Genomic DNA, 21,093 nt, shown 5'->3' with positions numbered 1-21,093 from the left:
TTAGAGTCAGTGATAGGACAAAATATTTTTAAATCATCTGCAAACACAAGGAAGGAATCAGATGAAAGAACAGAGAACACATCATTGACAAATAAAATAAAAAGTAAAGGACTCAAGACACTACCGTTGGGTACACCAGACGAACAATGAAACTCATAAGAAAAACCGTCATTCAATTTAACACAGCAAAATCGATTCGATAGTAATGATTGTAGCCATTCAAGAAAGAAAGGAGAGAAGCCAACCACGCAAACAATGAGACCCCAAATATTGAATGATTCAGGCCGAGGGGTATGAGGAAGCTTGAGGCCCAAGTAGCAGAGCCGAAGTTGTTGAGAGGTTTTTCTGTGTGCCAAAACGAGAGGCCCTGTATTCTCTCTCTAGATTTTGGACGGCAAACCGCCGCCCGTGTAGAGGTGTGTGCGTGTGACGAAAAATTATGGATGAAATACGGGGGAAATGGGGTTTGAAGTCTTTCGTTCGTCACGCACACATGCATTTACCAGCGGCTATCGCTGGACCGAGTCTACCCATCTCTCTCGATCCACCATGATTTTTCTGCTATCGCGCTCATCCGGGTGTTAGGCATCCTCAGTCTGTCCAGAACTTTCCCTGTGGAAGGATGTACTGAAGTGAGGTGCGATTTCTTGTGCGACGTACTTTGCTCATTTACGTTTTGTGCCGTGTTCCTTCTTCCTCAGTTATGGAATGATTTATCCTAGCAAATTGTTGAGGTAAGTTTCTTGCTGTGTGCTTGTGCAGGTACATTCAACTAACCCTTGGCGTCTAAAAAGTTACAGGTGTGTGCGCTATTTATCAACGACTACCTGCTAGCCTCGTCAACAATCTTCAAAGTAAGCGACGGAAAGAAAACGTTTTCCAGTTCTAAAATATTAAGGTAAGTTTTGATCTAATCCTATGCACTAAACTCTCCATAGTAATACATACTACTTACATTCATTATTGCTTCATTCAGCCCCCGGTGAGGACGTCATTACTTAACAAAAGCCGGTTCAACACGCACAGCTCCTGTTCATGACGTCATCACTAAACTGAAGCCAGCTGAACACGCGCAGCACGGATGGTACCCCGAGCGCGGTAGGAGGAAGGAAGAACGAGAGGAGGAAGAACGGTAAATTTGGAAGGGGGAAAGCATTCTGCCGTCTACACAGCGGGAGTATGCCAAAACACATGTTGGAAGGGAGAGGGATATTATTCAATAAACAGCATGCGAATGTGTGCATAAAGCAAATGTGAACAGCCTCATCCTTTCTATAAGCAATCCGAAAAAGGGCGTGGAGCAAACACATTGGTATGCGTGAGCGGCAGAAGAAACCAGAACGTTTAGATGTGTGCGTGACGGATGGTTCGGGCGCCTGTGGCGACTCGTCCGGCAAAATGAGTGTATTTTTTGAGTGATTTGAGTACCGTCCCCCGTTAGCAGTTACTCTTGGAGGAATGAGTTACACCCTCGCGCGAGCCCTCCCCCTCCCCACCCGTAACGCACGGTGCGCTCTGCAGTTCTCAAAGTGTTCGTATTCTTTCCAGTCATGCTACCAACACATCTAAAGATATTTGTTTCTTTTCTTTCTCGTTTTCTTTCATGCATAGACACGATCACAAATACGCACTAATTCTAACAACAAACACAAACACGGTCATGTTTTATTTCATTAAACACTTTATTGAAACATAAAGTACACTTTCACAACACATTTAGAATCCTTCATACTCACGAATGGCGTCATACTGCAAAGTACCGGGTCGAGCCAGGCTGCGGGAAACTTGTCCACAATCTGCGTTGCCTCTGTTCAGCAAATTCTTACCTGTCGATCCACCTGTCGATTTATTTATTAATTTATTTAGATACAAATATCAGCCTCAGAGGGCTAAATATAGGGAAACTTACTGGCTAAAACTTAAAATTAATGATAACAAACAAATACTTAAATCTAACTAGACAAACATATACTAGACAGCAAGCAATTTGTAACGCAGCCAACACAAGTAAGATGAAAGAATTAGGATGGGGAAACAAAAAGGGAGTCAAAGAACTGAAGGAAGAGGGGGCGAAGGGATTGAGGGGGAATATGAAAATCAAACACACCAGAGGCACTGTTGAAGCGCTGGAGGGATCTAAAAAACGGATCACTGGTGCCACAAAGCGTTCTTCTCGACGGGATTTCAAGGAAATCACGGCGTCGAAGAAAGTGAGCAGGCGCGTACAGCGGTATTTTGTTAAGTAGTGAAGGACAATCAATCTCGTTCCGAAGCAAACCACTGATAAGCAAAGCTTGAGAAGCAGAGCGACGATCGTGCAGGGTCATCAATCCAAGCATACGACACCGGACTTCATAAGGGGGAAAAGAAGCACCCGATTGCCCTAAAAGACGCCTAATGGCAATATAGGAATCTGCGTTGAACGCTTTTAACCCTTTCAATCCATACCGAGCTGACTGGGCACCACACAATGCTAGCGTATTCTAAATAGGGCGGACTAAGCTACAGAAAAGAGCTTCAAGGCATATAGGGTCACGCACATCATTTGCCATAGCACAAATCATTCCTAGTACACTATTGGCATGGTTAATGGTACGCTCAATATGATGATTGAATGACAGCTTTGCATCAAGGAGAACCCCAAGATCACGAATGACATTAACACGATTTAATACAACAGAGTTTAATGAATAATTATGAGACAACACATTTGAGCTTCATGAGAAAGATATACAAGCACATTTATCGATACACAGGGAGAGAAAGTTTGCAGAACACCAAAAGAAGAAGGAGTCTAACAGACATTTAAGAGAGACACATGAATTACCCGTCCGGCAAAATGAGTGTTTTTTTTGAGTGATTTGAGTGACGCTGTCGAAATACAGTGTCCCTTCGACCAATGAGTTACCCACTCACGCGAGCCCTCCCCCACCCCACCCGCAACCCACGGTGAGCTCTGCAGTTGTCAATGTGTTCGTGTTCTTTCGAGCCGCATGCTAAGGTAATAGTGTGCGTGTCATTTTTACACATTCATTTTTTATTAGGCTGACAGCGCATCATTCACAAAACCTGCTTCAAAACGTTTACAACAGCATTAGGACAGTGTTATAAATCGATATATGTTACAGTTTACAGGGTATTACTGAAATAAAAAGATAGAAAGTGTAAGTAATTGTGATAAAAAGTTAAACAACCATAAAATTAATACCTTTTTGTGTTTATGTGCAGCAAAAACATCATGTCTTCACCGGGGAACGAAGCGCGTCTAGTTGAAGGAGACCGGGATGAACTGTTGTTTTGTTTAGGCCGGATCCCGGCTTGTATAGATGTGCGAGCAGTTACGCGTTTTGAAGAGGGACAACTAGCCACGGCATCTGCTTCATCAACGGTGTCGGCTGCATTCGGTGGTAGTGTTGCTCTTGTGACACGGCCAACCGGAACAGAGCAACGCAACGATGGACAACAGCCGAGTACGGCTGCAAGTCCAACGGTGCAAGCGACTGCTGGTGGTTGTGATACGGTTGTGACACTGCCGTTTGAAATCGTCCGACGCCTTGGTGAGCAGCAACCGACTTCAGTAGCATATTCGCCGTTGCAAGTAGCTGCTGGTGGTGGTGTTACTGTTGTGACACTGCCGTCCGGAACTGTTCGACGCATTGGGGACCAGCAGCCGAGTTCAGTTGTATATTCTCCGATGCAAGCGGTTTCTGGTGGTGGCGTTGCTACTGTGACACGGCCACCCGGTATCGCTCGACGCAACGACGGACAACAGCCGAGTTCGGCTGCACGTTCAACGGTGCAAGCGGCTGCTGGTGGTCGTGTTGCTACTGTGATGCGGCCGCCGGTACCGTTCGACGCATCGACGGACAACAGCCGAGTTCAGCTGCACGTTCAACGGTGCAAGCGGCTTCTGGTGGTGGCGTTGCTGTTGGGGCACGGCCGCCCGGAATCGCTCGACACATCGGTGATCTGCAGCCGAGTTCAGCTGCCTATTCGTCGTTGCGTCGAGCGATACCGGGTGGCCGTGTCACAGTAGCAACGCCACCACCAGAAACCGCTTGCATCGGAGAATATACAACTGAACTCGGCTGCTGGTCCCCAATGCGTCGAACAGTTCCGGACGGCAGTGTCACAACAGTAACACCACCACCAGCAGCTACTTGCAACGGCGAATATGCTACTGAAGTCGGTTGCTGCTCACCAAGGCGTCGGACGATTTCAAACGGCAGTGTCACAACCGTATCACAACCACCAGCAGTCGCTTGCACCGTTGGACTTGCAGCCGTACTCGGCTGTTGTCCATCGTTGCGTTGCTCTGTTCCGGTTGGCCGTGTCACAAGAGCAACACTACCACCGAATGCAGCCGACACCGTTGATGAAGCAGATGCCGTGGCTAGTTGTCCCTCTTCAAAACGCGTAACTGCTCGCACATCTATACAAGCCGGGATCCGGCCTAAACAAAACAACAGTTCATCCCGGTCTCCTTCAACTAGACGCGCTTCGTTCCCGGTGAAGACATGATGTTTTTGCTGCACATAAACACAAAAAGGTATTAATTTTATGGTTGTTTAACTTTTTATCACAATTACTTACACTTTCTATCTTTTTATTTCAGTAATACCCTGTAAACTGTAACATATATCGATTTATAACACTGTCCTAATGCTGTTGTAAACGTTTTGAAGCAGGTTTTGTGAATGATGCGCTGTCAGCCTAATAAAAAATGAATGTGTAAAAATGACACGCACACTATTACCTTAGCATGCGGCTCGAAAGAACACGAACACATTGACAACTGCAGAGCTCACCGTGGGTTGCGGGTGGGGTGGGGGAGGGCTCGCGTGAGTGGGTAACTCATTGGTCGAAGGGACACTGTATTTCGACAGCGTCACTCAAATCACTCAAAAAAACACTCATTTTGCCGGACGGGTAATTCATGTGTCTCTCTTAAATGTCTGTTAGACTCCTTCTTCTTTTGGTGTTCTGCAAACTTTCTCTCCCTGTGTATCGATAAATGTGCTTGTATATCTTTCTCATGAAGCTCAAATGTGTTGTCTCATAATTATTCATTAAACTCTGTTGTATTAAATCGTGTTAATGTCATTCGTGATCTTGGGGTTCTCCTTGATGCAAAGCTGTCATTCAATCATCATATTGAGCGTACCATTAACCATGCCAATAGTGTACTAGGAATGATTTGTGCTATGGCAAATGATGTGCGTGACCCTATATGCCTTGAAGCTCTTTTCTGTAGCTTAGTCCGCCCTATTTAGAATACGCTAGCATTGTGTGGTGCCCAGTCAGCTCGGTATGGATTGAAAGGGTTAAAAGCGTTCAACGCAGATTCCTATATTGCCATTAGGCGTCTTTTAGGGCAATCGGGTGCTTCTTTTCCCCCTTATGAAGTCCGGTGTCGTATGCTTGGATTGATGACCCTGCACGATCGTCGCTCTGCTTCTCAAGCTTTGCTTATCAGTGGTTTGCTTCGGAACGAGATTGATTGTCCTTCACTACTTAACAAAATACCGCTGTACGCGCCTGCTCACTTTCTTCGACGCCGTGATTTCCTTGAAATCCCGTCGAGAAGAACGCTTTGTGGCACCAGTGATCCGTTTTTTAGATCCCTCCAGCGCTTCAACAGTGCCTCTGGTGTGTTTGATTTTCATATTCCCCCTCAATCCCTTCGCCCCCTCTTCCTTCAGTTCTTTGACTCCCTTTTTGTTTCCCCATCCTAATTCTTTCATCTTACTTGTGTTGGCTGCGTTACAAATTGCTTGCTGTCTAGTATATGTTTGTCTAGTTAGATTTAAGTATTTGTTTGTTATCATTAATTTTAAGTTTTAGCCAGTAAGTTTCCCTATATTTAGCCCTCTGAGGCTGATATTTGTATCTAAATAAATTAATAAATAAATCGACAGGTGGATCGACAGGTAAGAATTTGCTGAACAGAGGCAACGCAGATTGTGGACAAGTTTCCCGCAGCCTGGCTCGACCCGGTACTTTGCAGTATGACGCCATTCGTGAGTATGAAGGATTCTAAATGTGTTGTGAAAGTGTACTTTATGTTTCAATAAAGTGTTTAATGAAATAAAACATGACCGTGTTTGTGTTTGTTGTTAGAATTAGTGCGTATTTGTGATCGTGTCTATGCATGAAAGAAAACGAGAAAGAAAAGAAACAAATATCTTTAGATGTGTTGGTAGCATGACTGGAAAGAATACGAACACTTTGAGAACTGCAGAGCGCACCGTGCGTTACGGGTGGGGAGGGGGAGGGCTCGCGCGAGGGTGTAACTCATTCCTCCAAGAGTAACTGCTAACGGGGGACGGTACTCAAATCACTCAAAAAATACACTCATTTTGCCGGACGAGTCGCCACAGGCGCCCGAACCATCCGTCACGCACACATCTAAACGTTCTGGTTTCTTCTGCCGCTCACGCATACCAATGTGTTTGCTCCACGCCCTTTTTCGGATTGCTTATAGAAAGGATGAGGCTGTTCACATTTGCTTTATGCACACATTCGCATGCTGTTTATTGAATAATATCCCTCTCCCTTCCAACATGTGTTTTGGCATACTCCCGCTGTGTAGACGGCAGAATGCTTTCCCCCTTCCAAATTTACCGTTCTTCCTCCTCTCGTTCTTCCTTCCTCCTACCGCGCTCGGGGTACCATCCGTGCTGCGCGTGTTCAGCTGGCTTCAGTTTAGTGATGACGTCATGAACAGGAGCTGTGCGTGTTGAACCGGCTTTTGTTAAGTAATGACGTCCTCACCGGGGGCTGAATGAAGCAATAATGAATGTAAGTAGTATGTATTACTATGGAGAGTTTAGTGCATAGGATTAGATCAAAACTTACCTTAATATTTTAGAACTGGAAAACGTTTTCTTTCCGTCGCTTACTTTGAAGATTGTTGACGAGGCTAGCAGGTAGTCGTTGATAAATAGCGCACACACCTGTAACTTTTTAGACGCCAAGGGTTAGTTGAATGTACCTGCACAAGCACACAGCAAGAAACTTACCTCAACAATTTGCTAGGATAAATCATTCCATAACTGAGGAAGAAGGAACACGGCACAAAACGTAAATGAGCAAAGTACGTCGCACAAGAAATCGCACCTCACTTCAGTACATCCTTCCACAGGGAAAGTTCTGGACAGACTGAGGATGCCTAACACCCGGATGAGCGCGATAGCAGAAAAATCATGGTGGATCGAGAGAGATGGGTAGACTCGGTCCAGCGATAGCCGCTGGTAAATGCATGTGTGCGTGACGAACGAAAGACTTCAAACCCCATTTCCCCCGTATTTCATCCATAATTTTTCGTCACACGCACACACCTCTACACGGGCGGCGGTTTGCCGTCCAAAATCTAGAGAGAGAATACAGGGCCTCTCGTTTTGGCACACAGAAAAACCTCTCAACAACTTCGGCTCTGCTACTTGGGCCTCAAGCTTCCTCATACCCCTCGGCCTGAATCATTCAATATTTGGGGTCTCATTGTTTGCGTGGTTGGCTTCTCTCCTTTCTTTCTTGAATGGCTACAATCATTACTATCGAATCGATTTTGCTGTGTTAAATTGAATGACTGTGCAAGCGGCTGCTGGTGGTCGTGTTGCTACTGTGATGCGGCCGCCCGGTACCGTTCGACGCATCGACGGACAACAGCCGAGTTCAGCTGCACGTTCAACGGTGCAAGCGGCTTCTGGTGGTGGCGTTGCTGTTGGGGCACGGCCGCCCGGAATCGCTCGACACATCGGTGATCTGCAGCCGAGTTCAGCTGCCTATTCGTCGTTGCAAGCGGCTGCCGGTGGAAGTGTTGTTGTTGGTGCACGGCCGCCCGGTACAGTTCGACGCATCGACGGACAACAGCCGAGTTCAGCTGCACGTTCAACGGTGCAAGCGGCTGCTGGTGGTCGTGTTACTACTGTGATGCGGCCGCCCGGTACCGTTCGACGCATCGACGGACAACAGCCGAGTTCAGCTGCACGTTCAACGGTGCAAGCGGCTTCTGGTGGTGGCGTTGCTGTTGGGGCACGGCCGCCCGGAATCGCTCGACACATCGGTTATCTGCAGCCGAGTTCAGCTGCCTATTCGTCGTTGCAAGCGGCTGCCGGTGGAAGTGTTGTTGTTGGTGCACGGCCGCCCGGAACCGTTCGACGCATCGACGGACAACAGCCGAGTTTAGCTGTCCATTCGTCGTTGCAAGCGGCTTCCGGTGGTGGCGTTGCTGTTGGGGCACGGCCGCCAGGAATCGCTCGGCGCAACGACGGACAACAGCCGAGTTCAGCTGCACGTTCAACGGTGCAAGCGGTTTCTGGTGGTGGTGTTGCTAGTGTGACACAGCCACCCGGTATCGCTCGGCGCAACGACGGACTACAGCCGAACTCAGCTAGATGTTCAACGGTGCAAGCGGCTTCCGGTGGTGGTGTTGCTGTTGTGACACGGCCACACGGTACCGTTCGACTCATCGAAGGACAACAGCCGAGTTCAGCTGTCCATTCGTCGTTGCAAGCGGCTTCCGGTGGTGGAGTTGCTAGTGTGACACGGCCACCCGGTATCGCTCGACGCAACGACGAACAACAGCCGAGTTCGGCTGCACGTTCAACGGTGCAAGCGGCTGCTGGTGGTCGTGTTGCTGTTGCGGCTCGACCGCCCGGAATCGCTCGGCGCATCGGGGAGCTGCAGCCGAGCTCAACTGCCCATTCGTCGTTGCAAGCGGCGGCTTCCGGTGGTGATGATGCAGTTGTGGCACAGCTGCTCGACTCACTCGTGTCAGATGATATGAGTGTTGATGCGGCTGATTCACAATTGCAAAACACATCGGCTTGTTTTAACGAGAACGAGCCGACGGTGTCTGCTGCACAACCAGAACCGACTGGTATTGTCGGGCGACAGCAACCGTTGGCTTCAGCTGTGCTTTTGCGTGACACAGTTGCAGGGAGTTTGGATTCCCCAAGTATGCCATTGCCCTCCGAGTGCCATGGACATAATTGTTGCGTGCGCTGCCGGAATACGCTCATTAGGTTGGATGCTCGTAACGCACAAATTTTGGTTTATACGATGGACATACTTTCCATCGTACAACCAATGCAAGGAACGCGCAGAAATAATCAGGCCTTTCAACTCACTGTTGTATCGAGCTTTCAAGAGTTCGATGACGTTGAACAAAGATTAGGAGCTGATGAATTTTTTTTCTATTCTTATCTACACAAAATTGATTCTGAGATCGACCGTCAAGATGCTAACAATAGGCTACACCAGGCTATAAATATTTTATTTGAAAAAAAAATCTTTGCTACGTGCAGCTGGGACGGTTCGGCTGGAACAAAAATTCCTTTCGAACGATACATTAATGTATTGCGGCTTATGAAAGCTGTCGCCACTAACCATTTGGGAATCGAAGTGGACATGAATTATGTACATGAATTTTTTAAACGTAAACTTAAGCATGCACATGAACGCATTAACATGAAAGACGAGCGAAAGAGTGTATGTCATACTAGGCGATGAGAGATGTATTGCTTTTTTTTAAACACGTGTATATACTTTATTATTACCAAATGAGATCAAATTGGAATAGAATAACGAAAAATGTTAATATGCTATGATATTTATTTCATGTTTTTCTGTTTAGTTATGTTTTATCGAACGTAAAAATTAAAAAAAATACTGTGATCGGGAAATATAAGGGTAAACGTATTTTAGAACTACAAGAAAGAATATTTATGTGATAACTCAGGTTGTGATAATTATATGTAATGAAACGTTTACTAAAACCTTTTTTTCTATTTTGTTTCATGCAACATAAACATATCGATTTTCAAATATTTATGATTCTAAGACAGTGATAAAATGAACATCGTTAGTACATAGTATTAACATGTGAATAAAAAAGGCCGAAAATAAAACACAAACTTTAACTTCCAATCAAATACATATGCTCGATTTTATTTCTAAAAAATAGTTTAAATTACATTTTACCTCTAATTAGTTAATGTTCTAAGAAATGGAACAAACACTAAACTGCTATTACCTATTTTAATAGCTACTAATTTACACTTTATATCCCTGGGTAAAAATACCATTTCATCGGTACGAAGGTTACATGAATCTTTTTCATATATATCCTTCATAAAAGGTGAAATATAGTACGAGCGGGTTTCCGTTATATAATTGAATGCTCTTCCATTAATTATTATAGTTGAATCTTTTTGTTCTGCGCTACAATATTTAACTATGTAGTTATCATGAGTCAAAAACCAATTGGACTGAAAACCAGGAGAAAGAGTTAATTGTGGATTTATGTGCAATGCTACTCCATTAGTTTTGGTTTTCAAAAATGGAAAAGAGAGATTTGTTCTATTTGATGACGCAGTACTTGGTTTTTGCTCCGATATCCTATTTGCAGCCTGCACCAAAACCTTATGACCGTTTCGAAGACAGTTCTTAACATGCTGGAGCTTACCTTCAAAGGGATAAGATGAAATGGTGTAAAGCGGGCCGAATTTGTCTACATCATCATACACATGCAACAAACTATGTATATTGCTGGTGATGCAATGTTCCCCGTAGATAACACCATAGTCTAAAACGAACTCTTTTAGCAAGCATTTCGCCTCAAGCCAATCATTCTTATACACTTCGGATGATAACAATGTTACCGCACAGTAATATTTCATAAAATGGTCATACTGTACATCTGTTAATACATCCTTCAAAACGATAAAACTCGCGTAATGTAGAAACATTTGGAACTCACTAGCTTTCCACAATCCAATGTCTTCAACAGAACGGAGTTTGCGATGAAACTCTAAAGGAAGTTCCACCTCCTTCAGCAAAGCATCAATCTTGCTTATTGTGTCTTCAGACCACTTGGCACCCCTCCTAATTTGCCTGATTTCCATCCTTTCAGCATTGTTCTTGTTACGCCGTAGTCAAAGAGGTGCAAACGATCTGCTATAATAATCTGCTTTATGATGTCAAAGTTCTTAAGATCCATGAGAGGCGTTTTTTCCCGATGATGTGCTCCATAATTTGATTGGACGAAATCTTCATGCGTTCTTGCTGGATGATCCATTCCCGGGAAACATGTAACTCGGTGTGCGCTGTGATATTTTCCTTGCACCGTACATTTTTGGCAACCATGTGTGTGGTTGAAGTAAACTGAACCTGTAGGAATATTTAAAAATATGTATTAATACACCTCATAAGTAAATAAGTTTCAAAAGCCTACGTTTTTTCAATAGAAGAGAAAGCAAATGTATCATTAAATTTAAGAAGATTTTTATAATTTACCTTTTATGAATGCTCGTGCTGGTGAGTCCGCGATGAAAGCTCTAACGTGTATTTCGATTGGCTTATTGGCTATTACAATGCCATTATCCATCAACCCATTTAGCTCGTCGACTAGCGGACGCAGATATTCCTCAACAATCTTTGGTTTCGATTCACCAAAAAAGTTGCCAACCATCAATACTGGAACTTCCGGCATTTCTTGAATGCTCATTAATATGGGCCAAAACTGTTTTCGAGTGCTCTTGTGCAGTGGAAGTCCATCAATCGAAAAGTTCAACGAAAATTTGCTGACTCTTGGTGGTACATCGCTGTAAAGATACAAAATACAGAAAATAAAACATATAATATTAGTAAAAATTTACCATCGTATTTAAGACTATTGCTTTCTTACCGAAAGTGATCCTTGAGAACCGATCGTACCCCAGGGAACCAAAATTCTCCCCTGCTATAGGGTACGTTTCTTTTCCACATTGCCTTGTCTTAAGCAACGTGTGAGCATCTTTCGGCAGTTGGTAGTCCGTTTTTTTACGTAAAATTTCTAATAGTCCATTTAGCGCTTGATGTGTTTGGTATGTTTTTAATGCCCAATTTCGAATAAGCTCATCAAATGGTTCCTCCTCGTGTTGAGACTCTTGTGTACTGTGTATAGTTTCTTCAGCTTCATCGTAATCTTCGTTGACCTCTTCATATACTTCCATATCGTCGAATGCATCGATAGTAACCCAATCACTCACGTATTCTTCTTGCAAGATGTATTCATCAAATGGACAAGGATGGTTCTCTGCAATGAATAAATAAAAAAAAGTATTATAAATGTGTTTAATTTGCATTGGTCACTAATTAAAATTTTTATTTTTGCACTTACCACAATGCGGGTGTTCACTGAACTCTACATTTGACGTAGATGTCTGAATATTACTTGGCCCAGCTTCACTGCTCTCTCCAAACAATTCAGCATCAAGCTTTTTATTATTGGCTTCTATGGATCTATACGTGGATCCTGACTTGCGCTTGTCTTTGGCCGACATTGTCGTGATTGAGTGAAATTCACGGCACGTTGAATATTTAAAATATACACTTGTATTATTCTGCACTTGTATTATAACAGTATTGCACAAAATTTATAACTGTACAGAGCACGCATAACAACACCGAGTGAAACGACTGCCCGAATCGTATTGACACAAACAAAAATTGCGCGGGTTTTTATAAGACAGAAAAGAGGTAGGATTTTCTATTTTCTTATGTAACGGACTATTTAGTACCTTTATTTTAAGGTACTTATGTAACAGGATAAACACTAGCAGGTGTAATGTTTAGATATTTACCCATTGAATCCTTGTATAAACCAGGGTAATACTTTGATTTTTAGCAACACCATTATGCAGATACACAGGTAAAGAAAATTATTATTACATTTCTCTTGGGCAATGGCTATTTGATCAAAAGAACAAATTAACAGAACAATCTGAACTCATTGGTTGAACTTCGATTCCATGCCAACTATTGAGTATGTGCTTTTTAGTCGGCACGTTTTTCCATACAAAAAAATGAAATTTTTCACGGCAGGCCATGAGATTTTTGTGAAATTAAAAAAAACCGGTATTCTGATACAAACTATTGAATTCTGACTGTTTACGTTTCATGTTTTTAAATGCCCATAGTTCCGAGTGAAATATTTCACTTGCGTTATTTGCATATGCGTTTCACCGATAAACGAAACGATTGACAGGTGCTGTTTTTGTGTGTATTGGTAGGGAATTAGATCGCGGGAATAAGCTGCCATAATGATATTCATTCTTGTAACCGACCACGAAGGAGAAACGGCTCTCGACAGCGCGCGTTAAATAAAGTATGTAAAATTGTGAAAGCGTGTTCTGGTTTTCTTAAAAATATACCACAACGTAGGGATTTGCGCGATCACTGACTGTAGTTCAACGCTTATTCGTAGGCATGCTTTTTAATTGAACACTTGATACTTGGTTGACAGTTCAATTTAAAAGCATGCGTTTGTATGGAAAACAGGGTTTGTTAAATTTCAAATTATTTATTTAACGTTAACCATATGACTGGTCCAGATCGAAATATTTTATTTTTCTTCTTTTGACTCAACAACCGGTGTCGATCAAGGCCTGGCTGTACCACTTGTCGTGTTGGCTTTCAGTGACTTTTGGATAACCCCCCATAGCAGGATAGTCAGTGTTACGTATGGCGGCACGGTCTATTTGGGGCTTGAACCCATGACGAGCATGTTGTTAAGTCGTACGAGTTGACGACTGTACCACGAGACAGGCTTAATTAATTAATTAATTAATTAAATTATTAATTTAGATTGTAATAATCACGCTCATAATAAAATGTTATCGTTTATGTTGTGTCATAATATAATTTATGCATGCATTGTATGGTGATCTCGCTTGAATTCCTCCAGCCAGGCGGGCATTCATAACCGGGTTTCTAACAAAAGTGTTAACTGTCCTTTACTGCTCTCGTGGGTTCAGCTATACTTGACGATTAATTTTACGATACGATCCGGAGTCTCACGGAATCGATCCCGAACCATGGTTGCAGTAATCAGTAGGTACGTAAAAGTATAAGCATTTCCGACCCGGTGCTTGGGCCTACTTTACCTACTTGTACCTTTCGGGTCGACCCGAACGACTACTGGTCACTTACGGATGACTCTGACCCGGTAAGTTCGGATCGACCCGCTCATCACAAAGCCACGACGTACAGGCCAAGATGTACACGTGCGATCCCGGTTATTGCAGCATCCCGGATTTCGTTTGGCGTCCGCAACCCCATAATCTGCATGTCCGGTATGCTAACCACGGCAGCGAAATTAGCTAGCCGCATATTAAACTATATAAACATAAAACACATTATATGTACAACGATATGCCACGATTTTTATTATTTTACCGGTACACAAATGGATAGGCGGGGGAGGGAAATGGAATAACTCGGGTAAATAATAGTAAAAACACTTTTTTCACAAATCTAACATAATATTTGCATATGGCATAATTCTTTTACATTTGCAAAAAGAGCATATACCTCGATGCATGTTGTTGTTATTTACCTTTTTGTTGACTTTGTTAACATGATGTTTACCTCTTTGGCCGAGGTACAAACAGGCATAAATATCACTACAACACTTGTTTTCCAACACTTTTCATATTTAAATTAACTGTGCACGTCGAAGTAACACTAAACACATTAATGCACTTCACTATAACAAGTTTTTGTACACTTTATCACGCAGAATCAAGGAGATTAAAAACATCAACATTCGAAACGTCAAACTTTGCCACTTTGTATGAAGTCAAATGTGGTAGTAAGAATGAGACAGACTGACCGGCAAAAATTGGGTGCAAATAAAAAACGAGTTCTCCAGCTGAAATAGCCGTCGACGCACGCACACAATCACACACGGCTTATTCCAATACGCTGGGTTCGTTTTGTGTTAGTGACAAGCGCACTCAAAAAGCAAAGCGCGCTCTCACCGCAGCGCGTTTCTCCTTGCTTCCTCAAGCTTCCTCATACCCCTCGGCCTGAATCACTCAAAATTTGGGGTCTCATTGTTTGCGTGGTTAGAGTCAGTGATAGGACAAAATATTTTTAAATCATCTGCAAACACAAGGAAGGAATCAGATGAAAGAACAGAGAACACATCATTGACAAATAAAATAAAAAGTAAAGGACTCAAGACACTACCGTTGGGTACACCAGACGAACAATGAAACTCATAAGAAAAACCGTCATTCAATTTAACACAGCAAAATCGATTCGATAGTAATGATTGTAGCCATTCAAGAAAGAAAGGAGAGAAGCCAACCACGCAAACAATGAGACCCCAAATATTGAATGATTCAGGCCGAGGGGTATGAGGAAGCTTGAGGCCCAAGTAGCAGAGCCGAAGTTGTTGAGAGGTTTTTCTGTGTGCCAAAACGAGAGGCCCTGTATTCTCTCTCTAGATTTTGGACGGCAAACCGCCGCCCGTGTAGAGGTGTGTGCGTGTGACGAAAAATTATGGATGAAATACGGGGAAATGGGGTTTGAAGTCTTTCGTTCGTCACGCACACATGCATTTACCAGCGGCTATCGCTGGACCGAGTCTACCCATCTCTCTCGATCCACCATGATTTTTCTGCTATCGCGCTCATCCGGGTGTTAGGCATCCTCAGTCTGTCCAGAACTTTCCCTGTGGAAGGATGTACTGAAGTGAGGTGCGATTTCTTGTGCGACGTACTTTGCTCATTTACGTTTTGTGCCGTGTTCCTTCTTCCTCAGTTATGGAATGATTTATCCTAGCAAATTGTTGAGGTAAGTTTCTTGCTGTGTGCTTGTGCAGGTACATTCAACTAACCCTTGGCGTCTAAAAAGTTACAGGTGTGTGCGCTATTTATCAACGACTACCTGCTAGCCTCGTCAACAATCTTCAAAGTAAGCGACGGAAAGAAAACGTTTTCCAGTTCTAAAATATTAAGGTAAGTTTTGATCTAATCCTATGCGCTAAACTCTCCATAGTAATACATACTACTTACATTCATTATTGCTTCATTCAGCCCCCGGTGAGGACGTCATTACTTAACAAAAGCCGGTTCAACACGCACAGCTCCTGTTCATGACGTCATCACTAAACTGAAGCCAGCTGAACACGCGCAGCACGGATGGTACCCCGAGCGCGGTAGGAGGAAGGAAGAACGAGAGGAGGAAGAACGGTAAATTTGGAAGGGGGAAAGCGTTCTGCCGTCTACACAGCGGGAGTATGCCAAAACACATGTTGGAAGGGAGAGGGATATTATTCAATAAACAGCATGCGAATGTGTGCATAAAGCAAATGTGAACAACCTCATCCTTTCTATAAGCAATCCGAAAAAGGGCGTGGAGCAAACACATTGGTATGCGTGAGCGGCAGAAGAAACCAGAACGTTTAGATGTGTGCGTGACGGATGGTTCGGGCGCCTGTGGCGACTCGTCCGGCAAAATGAGTGTATTTTTTGAGTGATTTGAGTACCGTCCCCCGTTAGCAGTTACTCTTGGAGGAATGAGTTACACCCTCGCGCGAGCCCTCCCCCTCCCCACCCGTAACGCACGGTGCGCTCTGCAGTTCTCAAAGTGTTCGTATTCTTTCCAGTCATGCTACCAACACATCTAAAGATATTTGTTTCTTTTCTTTCTCGTTTTCTTTCATGCATAGACACGATCACAAATACGCACTAATTCTAACAACAAACACAAACACGGTCATGTTTTATTTCATTAAACACTTTATTGAAACATAAAGTACACTTTCACAACACATTTAGAATTCTTCATACTCACGAATGGCGTCATACTGCAAAGTACCGGGTCGAGCCAGGCTGCGGGAAACTTGTCCACAATCTGCGTTGCCTCTGTTCAGCAAATTCTTACCTGTCGATCCACGTACTGCATGTGCGTCTGTGCACATTGTTTGTTCACTTCAAACTTCACCAAAACACACCAGCGCACGAGACTTTGAACGAAATGCGCATTAACGCACGAACACTGCGAGCAAGACTTACCACAAAACGTACACAACCATCTCCGACAAAGCGTCGCGCTGTACTGGTGGTTTTGTACGCGTAGGAGGGGGGACATACGGAGCGATGGTTCGATGCTGTAGTGTAAGCGAGACAACACGATGTGACGAGCAGCTCAAAGTTATTGAGCTCGCTGAAAGAAGACACACACATTCACATACGGCTCGTCAAAGCACGGTATTTGTATTGGTGTTAGTGAAGCGCGCGTGTAAAACAGAATGCGAACTCTCATCGCAGCGCGTTTCTCCTTGCTTCCTCAAGCTTCCTCATACCCCTCGGCCTGAATCACTCAAAATTTGGGGTCTCATTGTTTGCGTAGTTGTCTGGCGTTATCACCACGGGTACGCTTAACAGGGGCAGGCAGGTTTTCTGGAAGCGATCGATCCGAAGGTTCACGAGAGGATCCAGTCCTTCTCGCAAGAATTAACACCGATGCAGACGATAACGGAATCGACGAGGTTGATTGAAGAGCAGGAAGCACGGAAGTAGGCTCAGAACAGGTGTCACTCAGTGGATGAGAGAGAACCGAAGGCAGAGAAGCACTCTGAGAAGGCATGCTGGCCAAGCGTGGTGTACTCAGAGAGCCGAAGTAAGATGGATCGTTTACAGGAGCATCCAGTCGGGCGACGATAGATTTAACGGTGTTCGTGTTGCTTGCACTATCGATATTTTTGGCGAGACTCATCTGTGAGCGTGTCGTTCCCTGACACTACAGGGAGATGACGATTTTGGTAATCGATGAACTCTCGGAACACGAGAGACGGAGGCCAAGTTGCCGGAGAGAGAGCTTCACCGCGCTTGCTGGAAGGTACACCGACCTTAAACGATACGAATGACATCGTTTCGACGTTGGCGCCAAGTTTAACGAGACGACGCACCACAACATCCGATGGAGCAAGCGCAAGTCGATTTGTAACCATGGTAATGACATGATTATCCGTAACAGATGTGTAGAAGCGCGACATAAAAATCCACGACAATGACTGTGCCCTTGAAGCCACTGGATCATATGTACTCCCCGATCCCGTTCCTTGCTGCATTGCAGGCGCAGGAGCCACTGCCGGCCAGGGAGCCAGAGGGAGGTGACGAGATGGTAGATCGAGGGGTAGGCCATTGAATTGACCAAGGCGGCCTCAATCTCGGGAAACAATACAGGCTTTTTCGATTTACGCAAGGCGTCACATTGTTTGCACAGCCAGCACAGACCACAATCTACCAACAATTCACTTAACGTGGATTCCAAGACACCGGCACATTGAGCATGGAACAATCGGCCACACACCCCCGAACACGACAAGTGTAATGGATCACCATTTGGATTAATTGCCGTAGAGCAAATTTCACAGATAGTCATTATGATACACTGGAAAGCAGGCACACAACGAGTGATATCGCAAAGCACAAAGTTGTGCAAAAGTCACAAGCTATAAAATATCAACCAGCCACAGGACGATTAATCAAGCCGCGTAAAACACTAGTGTTGTGGGCAGCCGTACCGACCCCTGGACATGCCGTGGTAGTTGTGCTACCACTGGTCAATGTCCAGGGGACGACAGTGTGTCACGCACACTAAGCGCGGGCCGCTTAGTGTGTGTTGTGCGCTCGCACAAGCAGGTTTTGCGAGCAGCCGGTCGAGCAGAGCTCCCGGCAGGGCACGGTACGGCTGGCGCGCGGCCGTGTATTTTAATGTGTATTGTGCTTGTCAGTATTATTTATTTTGTGTACTGTTATATCAGTGTTACCTGATGCAAGCCAAAGACACAACAGTGGCGACGAGGATGGGATCCTCTTGCGTAAGGAGGATCCCTAAAAGAACCCGCGGTCGCCATCGCGATCGAGCGCGTCGGTTGGAGCCGGCGCCATCGCGATGGAGGACGTTCGGCAAGGACCGCTGCCGCCGCCGCCGATAAGACCGTGGCCCCGGCTGTCGTCCCGCGATGGGGACAGAAGGGACAGCCGCACACACACACTCGGCGATGTTTGATTCGCCGGGCTGCATGCCCAGGGAGCGCCGGCAATGGAAAGGTCGAAGCCTGATTGCCGGGCCATCTGCAGCGACTCTAGGTGTCGTCGGGCTGCAGCCCAAGGAGCGCCGGCAGTGTAAGAGGCGAATTATCTTTCTGCCTAGCTGCCGGGCCATCATTGGTGACTCGAGAGGTCACTGAGTTGCTGCCGCTGTGTTCGACGGAGAGGGGGCGAGATGCCATGCCCCGCTGCAGCCGTCGTGTTGGACGGAGAGGAGGGCGAGGTTCCATGCCGCCCCGCTGCAGCCGTCGTAGACCAGTGAGAGGGGGCGAGGTTTCATGCCGCCCCGCTGCAGCAATAGTGTCAACGGAGAGGGGGCGAGGTCCCATGCCGCCCCGCTGTTGTCGTTGTGTTTGACGGAGAGGAGGGCGAGGTTCCATGCCGCCCCGCTGCAGTAGTGTCAACGGAGAGGGGGCGAGGTCCCATGCCGCCCCGCTGCAGCCGTCGTGTTTGACGAAGAGGAGGGCGAGGTTCCATGCCGCCCCGCTGCAGTAGTGTCAACGGAGAGGGGGCGAGGTCCCATGCCGCCCCGCTGCTGCCGTTGTGTCGACGGAGAGGGGGCGCGGTTCCATGCCGCCCCGTTGCAGCTGTAGTGTCAACGGAGAGGGGGGCGAGGTCCCATGCCGCCCCGCTGGTGCTGTTGTATTCGTCGGAGAGAGGGGGAGGTCGCATTCCGTCCCCAGTTGCAGCACGGACGTGTTGCTCCCGACGAGAAGGGCGAAATGTGTGCTGTCCTTGCTGCAGCAATTGTACCACCGCTACAGGATGCCATAACGGGCTGCTGGGATATGCTCTTCAGCCGGATGAGGCTTGCGGGACAAACCGGTCGCCGCCGGAGAGATCGCCAGCAGCAGCGTAGCAGCGTGCGGAACGAGTTGCTGGGTAATGTTCTCCTGCCGGATGAGGCTAGCGGGACATTACGGTCGCCGCCGGAGAGATTTCCTGCTTCTTCGTAGCAGCGTTGCGGTAGCCGGGTAGCGGGGTCGCAGCTTAGGAGCAGCATTTGCGCAAAAATGCCCCAGGACAAGGTTCTATGGCCGGAGGGTGTCACCACACCGATATTCCCGCAATGGAATATGCGCGTGTCGGTTCGTCCCCCTCCGGATAAGTAAAAGAAGGAGATGTTGTGGGCAGCCGTGCCGACCCCTGGACATGCCGTGGTAGTTGTGCTACCACTGGTCAATGTCCAGGGGACGACAGTGTCTCACGCACACTTTCGTACGCACACTAAGCGCGGGCCGCTTATTGTGTCTTGTGCGCTCGGACAAGCAGGTGTTGCGAGCAGCCGGTCGAGCAGGGCTCCCGGCAGGGCACGGTACGGCTGGCGCGTGGCCGTGTATTTTAATGTGTATTGTGCTTGTCAGTATTATTTATTTTTTGTACTTTTATATCAGTGTTTGAATAAAGTACCTGATGCAAGCCAAAGACACAACAACTAGGATATGCAGGAGCGAACAAAACCACGTCTGTGCGTCACCAAGCGGAGAGAGAGATTTTGAGATTTGGTTGATTTCCACTTTTACACACATTTTTCCCATTCCCATTCCCATTTCCCATAGCTTGCCCTGACGCTGAGAAAAAGGATTCCTCGGTTGGTAGTATTTGTACATCGTTGAACATGTTAGGATATGTTTCCTCCGAAATTACACTTACACACGCACCGCAACTATCTCAAACTCTAATTGCTTACTATTACAAGCAAAACGGACCATCTGAGGATTTTGACCTTTATCGCAATCTACTTTTCGTAGCTGACCTCTACTACCGTTACTCATATGTTTTTTTTTCCAAACCGACACTTCGACGAAACGTGTCCCATTTTTCCACACACGTAACACTTCTACGCTTTTGCTGGACAAGTTGCCGGATTGTGCGCACGACCACAACGATAACATTCCGCACTTGTATTTTGCTCCTGGCTGCTTTGACAATACACATACTCTCGTTCCAACTGCTTGCTCTGCTGGTGTACAGGCGTTTTACGCACGCTCGCTACCGCATGCATCTCCTTCTCCACCATCGCTGCGTTCTGCTGCTGCGCCGCTTCCCACGAACGCGCTATTTCACACGCATCTGCAAATTTCACTCTCGATTCTCTCAGCAACCGCGTCCGTAGCATGGTCTCGGATTTCAGCAACAAACTGATCCCTTAGCGCATCCGATAAAAACGATGTGTAGAGAACTGCTCGATAGCAGGAAACAG

At 45.8% G+C, this 21,093-nt stretch overlaps 3 protein-coding genes and 3 long non-coding RNA genes across 6 annotated transcripts; 3 read left to right on the top strand and 3 right to left on the bottom strand.

Annotated features, from left to right (window-relative positions):
- The first annotated feature begins 692 nt into the window (after nucleotides 1-692).
- LOC121589296 lies at nucleotides 693-1,081 on the top strand. Its single transcript, XR_006004292.1, has 3 exons — nucleotides 693-734; nucleotides 801-898; nucleotides 977-1,081. It is a non-coding gene; the product is annotated as an uncharacterized LOC121589296 (long non-coding RNA).
- Nucleotides 1,082-3,055: 1,974 nt separating this feature from the next.
- On the bottom strand, nucleotides 3,056-3,710 carry LOC121595484. Its single transcript, XM_041919510.1, has 2 exons — nucleotides 3,209-3,710; nucleotides 3,056-3,142 (listed from the first exon to the last, which is right to left on the bottom strand). The coding sequence occupies exons 1-2, from the start codon at nucleotides 3,655-3,657 to the stop codon at nucleotides 3,130-3,132; spliced, it is 462 nt and encodes a 153-aa protein (XP_041775444.1). The 5' UTR covers nucleotides 3,658-3,710; the 3' UTR covers nucleotides 3,056-3,129.
- Nucleotides 3,711-6,504: 2,794 nt separating this feature from the next.
- Nucleotides 6,505-7,064, bottom strand: LOC121593601. The gene is made up of 3 exons (XR_006004807.1): nucleotides 7,023-7,064; nucleotides 6,859-6,956; nucleotides 6,505-6,780 (listed from the first exon to the last, which is right to left on the bottom strand). It is a non-coding gene; the product is annotated as an uncharacterized LOC121593601 (long non-coding RNA).
- A 520-nt stretch (nucleotides 7,065-7,584) lies between these two features.
- Nucleotides 7,585-10,431, top strand: LOC121591061 (mediator of RNA polymerase II transcription subunit 1-like). Its single transcript, XM_041911418.1, has 2 exons — nucleotides 7,585-8,959; nucleotides 10,412-10,431. Exons 1-2 carry the CDS (start codon nucleotides 7,585-7,587, stop codon nucleotides 10,429-10,431), a joined length of 1,395 nt encoding a protein of 464 aa, XP_041767352.1.
- A 51-nt stretch (nucleotides 10,432-10,482) lies between these two features.
- LOC121595354 lies at nucleotides 10,483-11,420 on the bottom strand. Its single transcript, XM_041919271.1, has 2 exons — nucleotides 11,299-11,420; nucleotides 10,483-11,172 (listed from the first exon to the last, which is right to left on the bottom strand). Exons 1-2 carry the CDS (start codon nucleotides 11,387-11,389, stop codon nucleotides 10,856-10,858), a joined length of 408 nt encoding a protein of 135 aa, XP_041775205.1. The 5' UTR covers nucleotides 11,390-11,420; the 3' UTR covers nucleotides 10,483-10,855.
- Nucleotides 11,421-15,582: 4,162 nt separating this feature from the next.
- On the top strand, nucleotides 15,583-15,992 carry LOC121597031. The gene is made up of 3 exons (XR_006005365.1): nucleotides 15,583-15,624; nucleotides 15,691-15,788; nucleotides 15,867-15,992. It is a non-coding gene; the product is annotated as an uncharacterized LOC121597031 (long non-coding RNA).
- The last annotated feature ends 5,101 nt before the right edge of the window (nucleotides 15,993-21,093 follow it).

This window comes from Anopheles merus, chromosome X (assembly GCF_017562075.2).
Source record: "Anopheles merus strain MAF chromosome X, AmerM5.1, whole genome shotgun sequence".
NCBI classification, from domain to species: domain Eukaryota; kingdom Metazoa; phylum Arthropoda; class Insecta; order Diptera; family Culicidae; genus Anopheles; species Anopheles merus.
The sequence above is the reverse complement of the archived record's forward strand: the minus strand, read 5'-3'. Positions and strand labels throughout refer to the sequence as shown.

What these genes read in the sequence shown, in the direction of transcription:
- LOC121595484 (XM_041919510.1), bottom strand. Translation starts at nt 3,657, where the DNA reads ATGCGTCGAACAGTTCCGGACGGCAGTGTCACAACAGTAACACCACCA.
- LOC121591061 (XM_041911418.1), top strand. Translation starts at nt 7,585, where the DNA reads ATGACTGTGCAAGCGGCTGCTGGTGGTCGTGTTGCTACTGTGATGCGG. An exon ending in AGGGAGTTTGGATTCCCCAA is followed by an intron (nt 8,960 to 10,411) that starts GTATGCCATTGC and finishes TCCTATTTGCAG; the next exon opens with CCTGCACCAAAACCTTATGA.
- LOC121595354 (XM_041919271.1), bottom strand. Translation starts at nt 11,389, where the DNA reads ATGGATAATGGCATTGTAATAGCCAATAAGCCAATCGAAATACACGTT. An exon ending in AGCACGAGCATTCATAAAAG is followed by an intron (nt 11,173 to 11,298) that starts GTAAATTATAAA and finishes ATATTCCTACAG; the next exon opens with GTTCAGTTTACTTCAACCAC.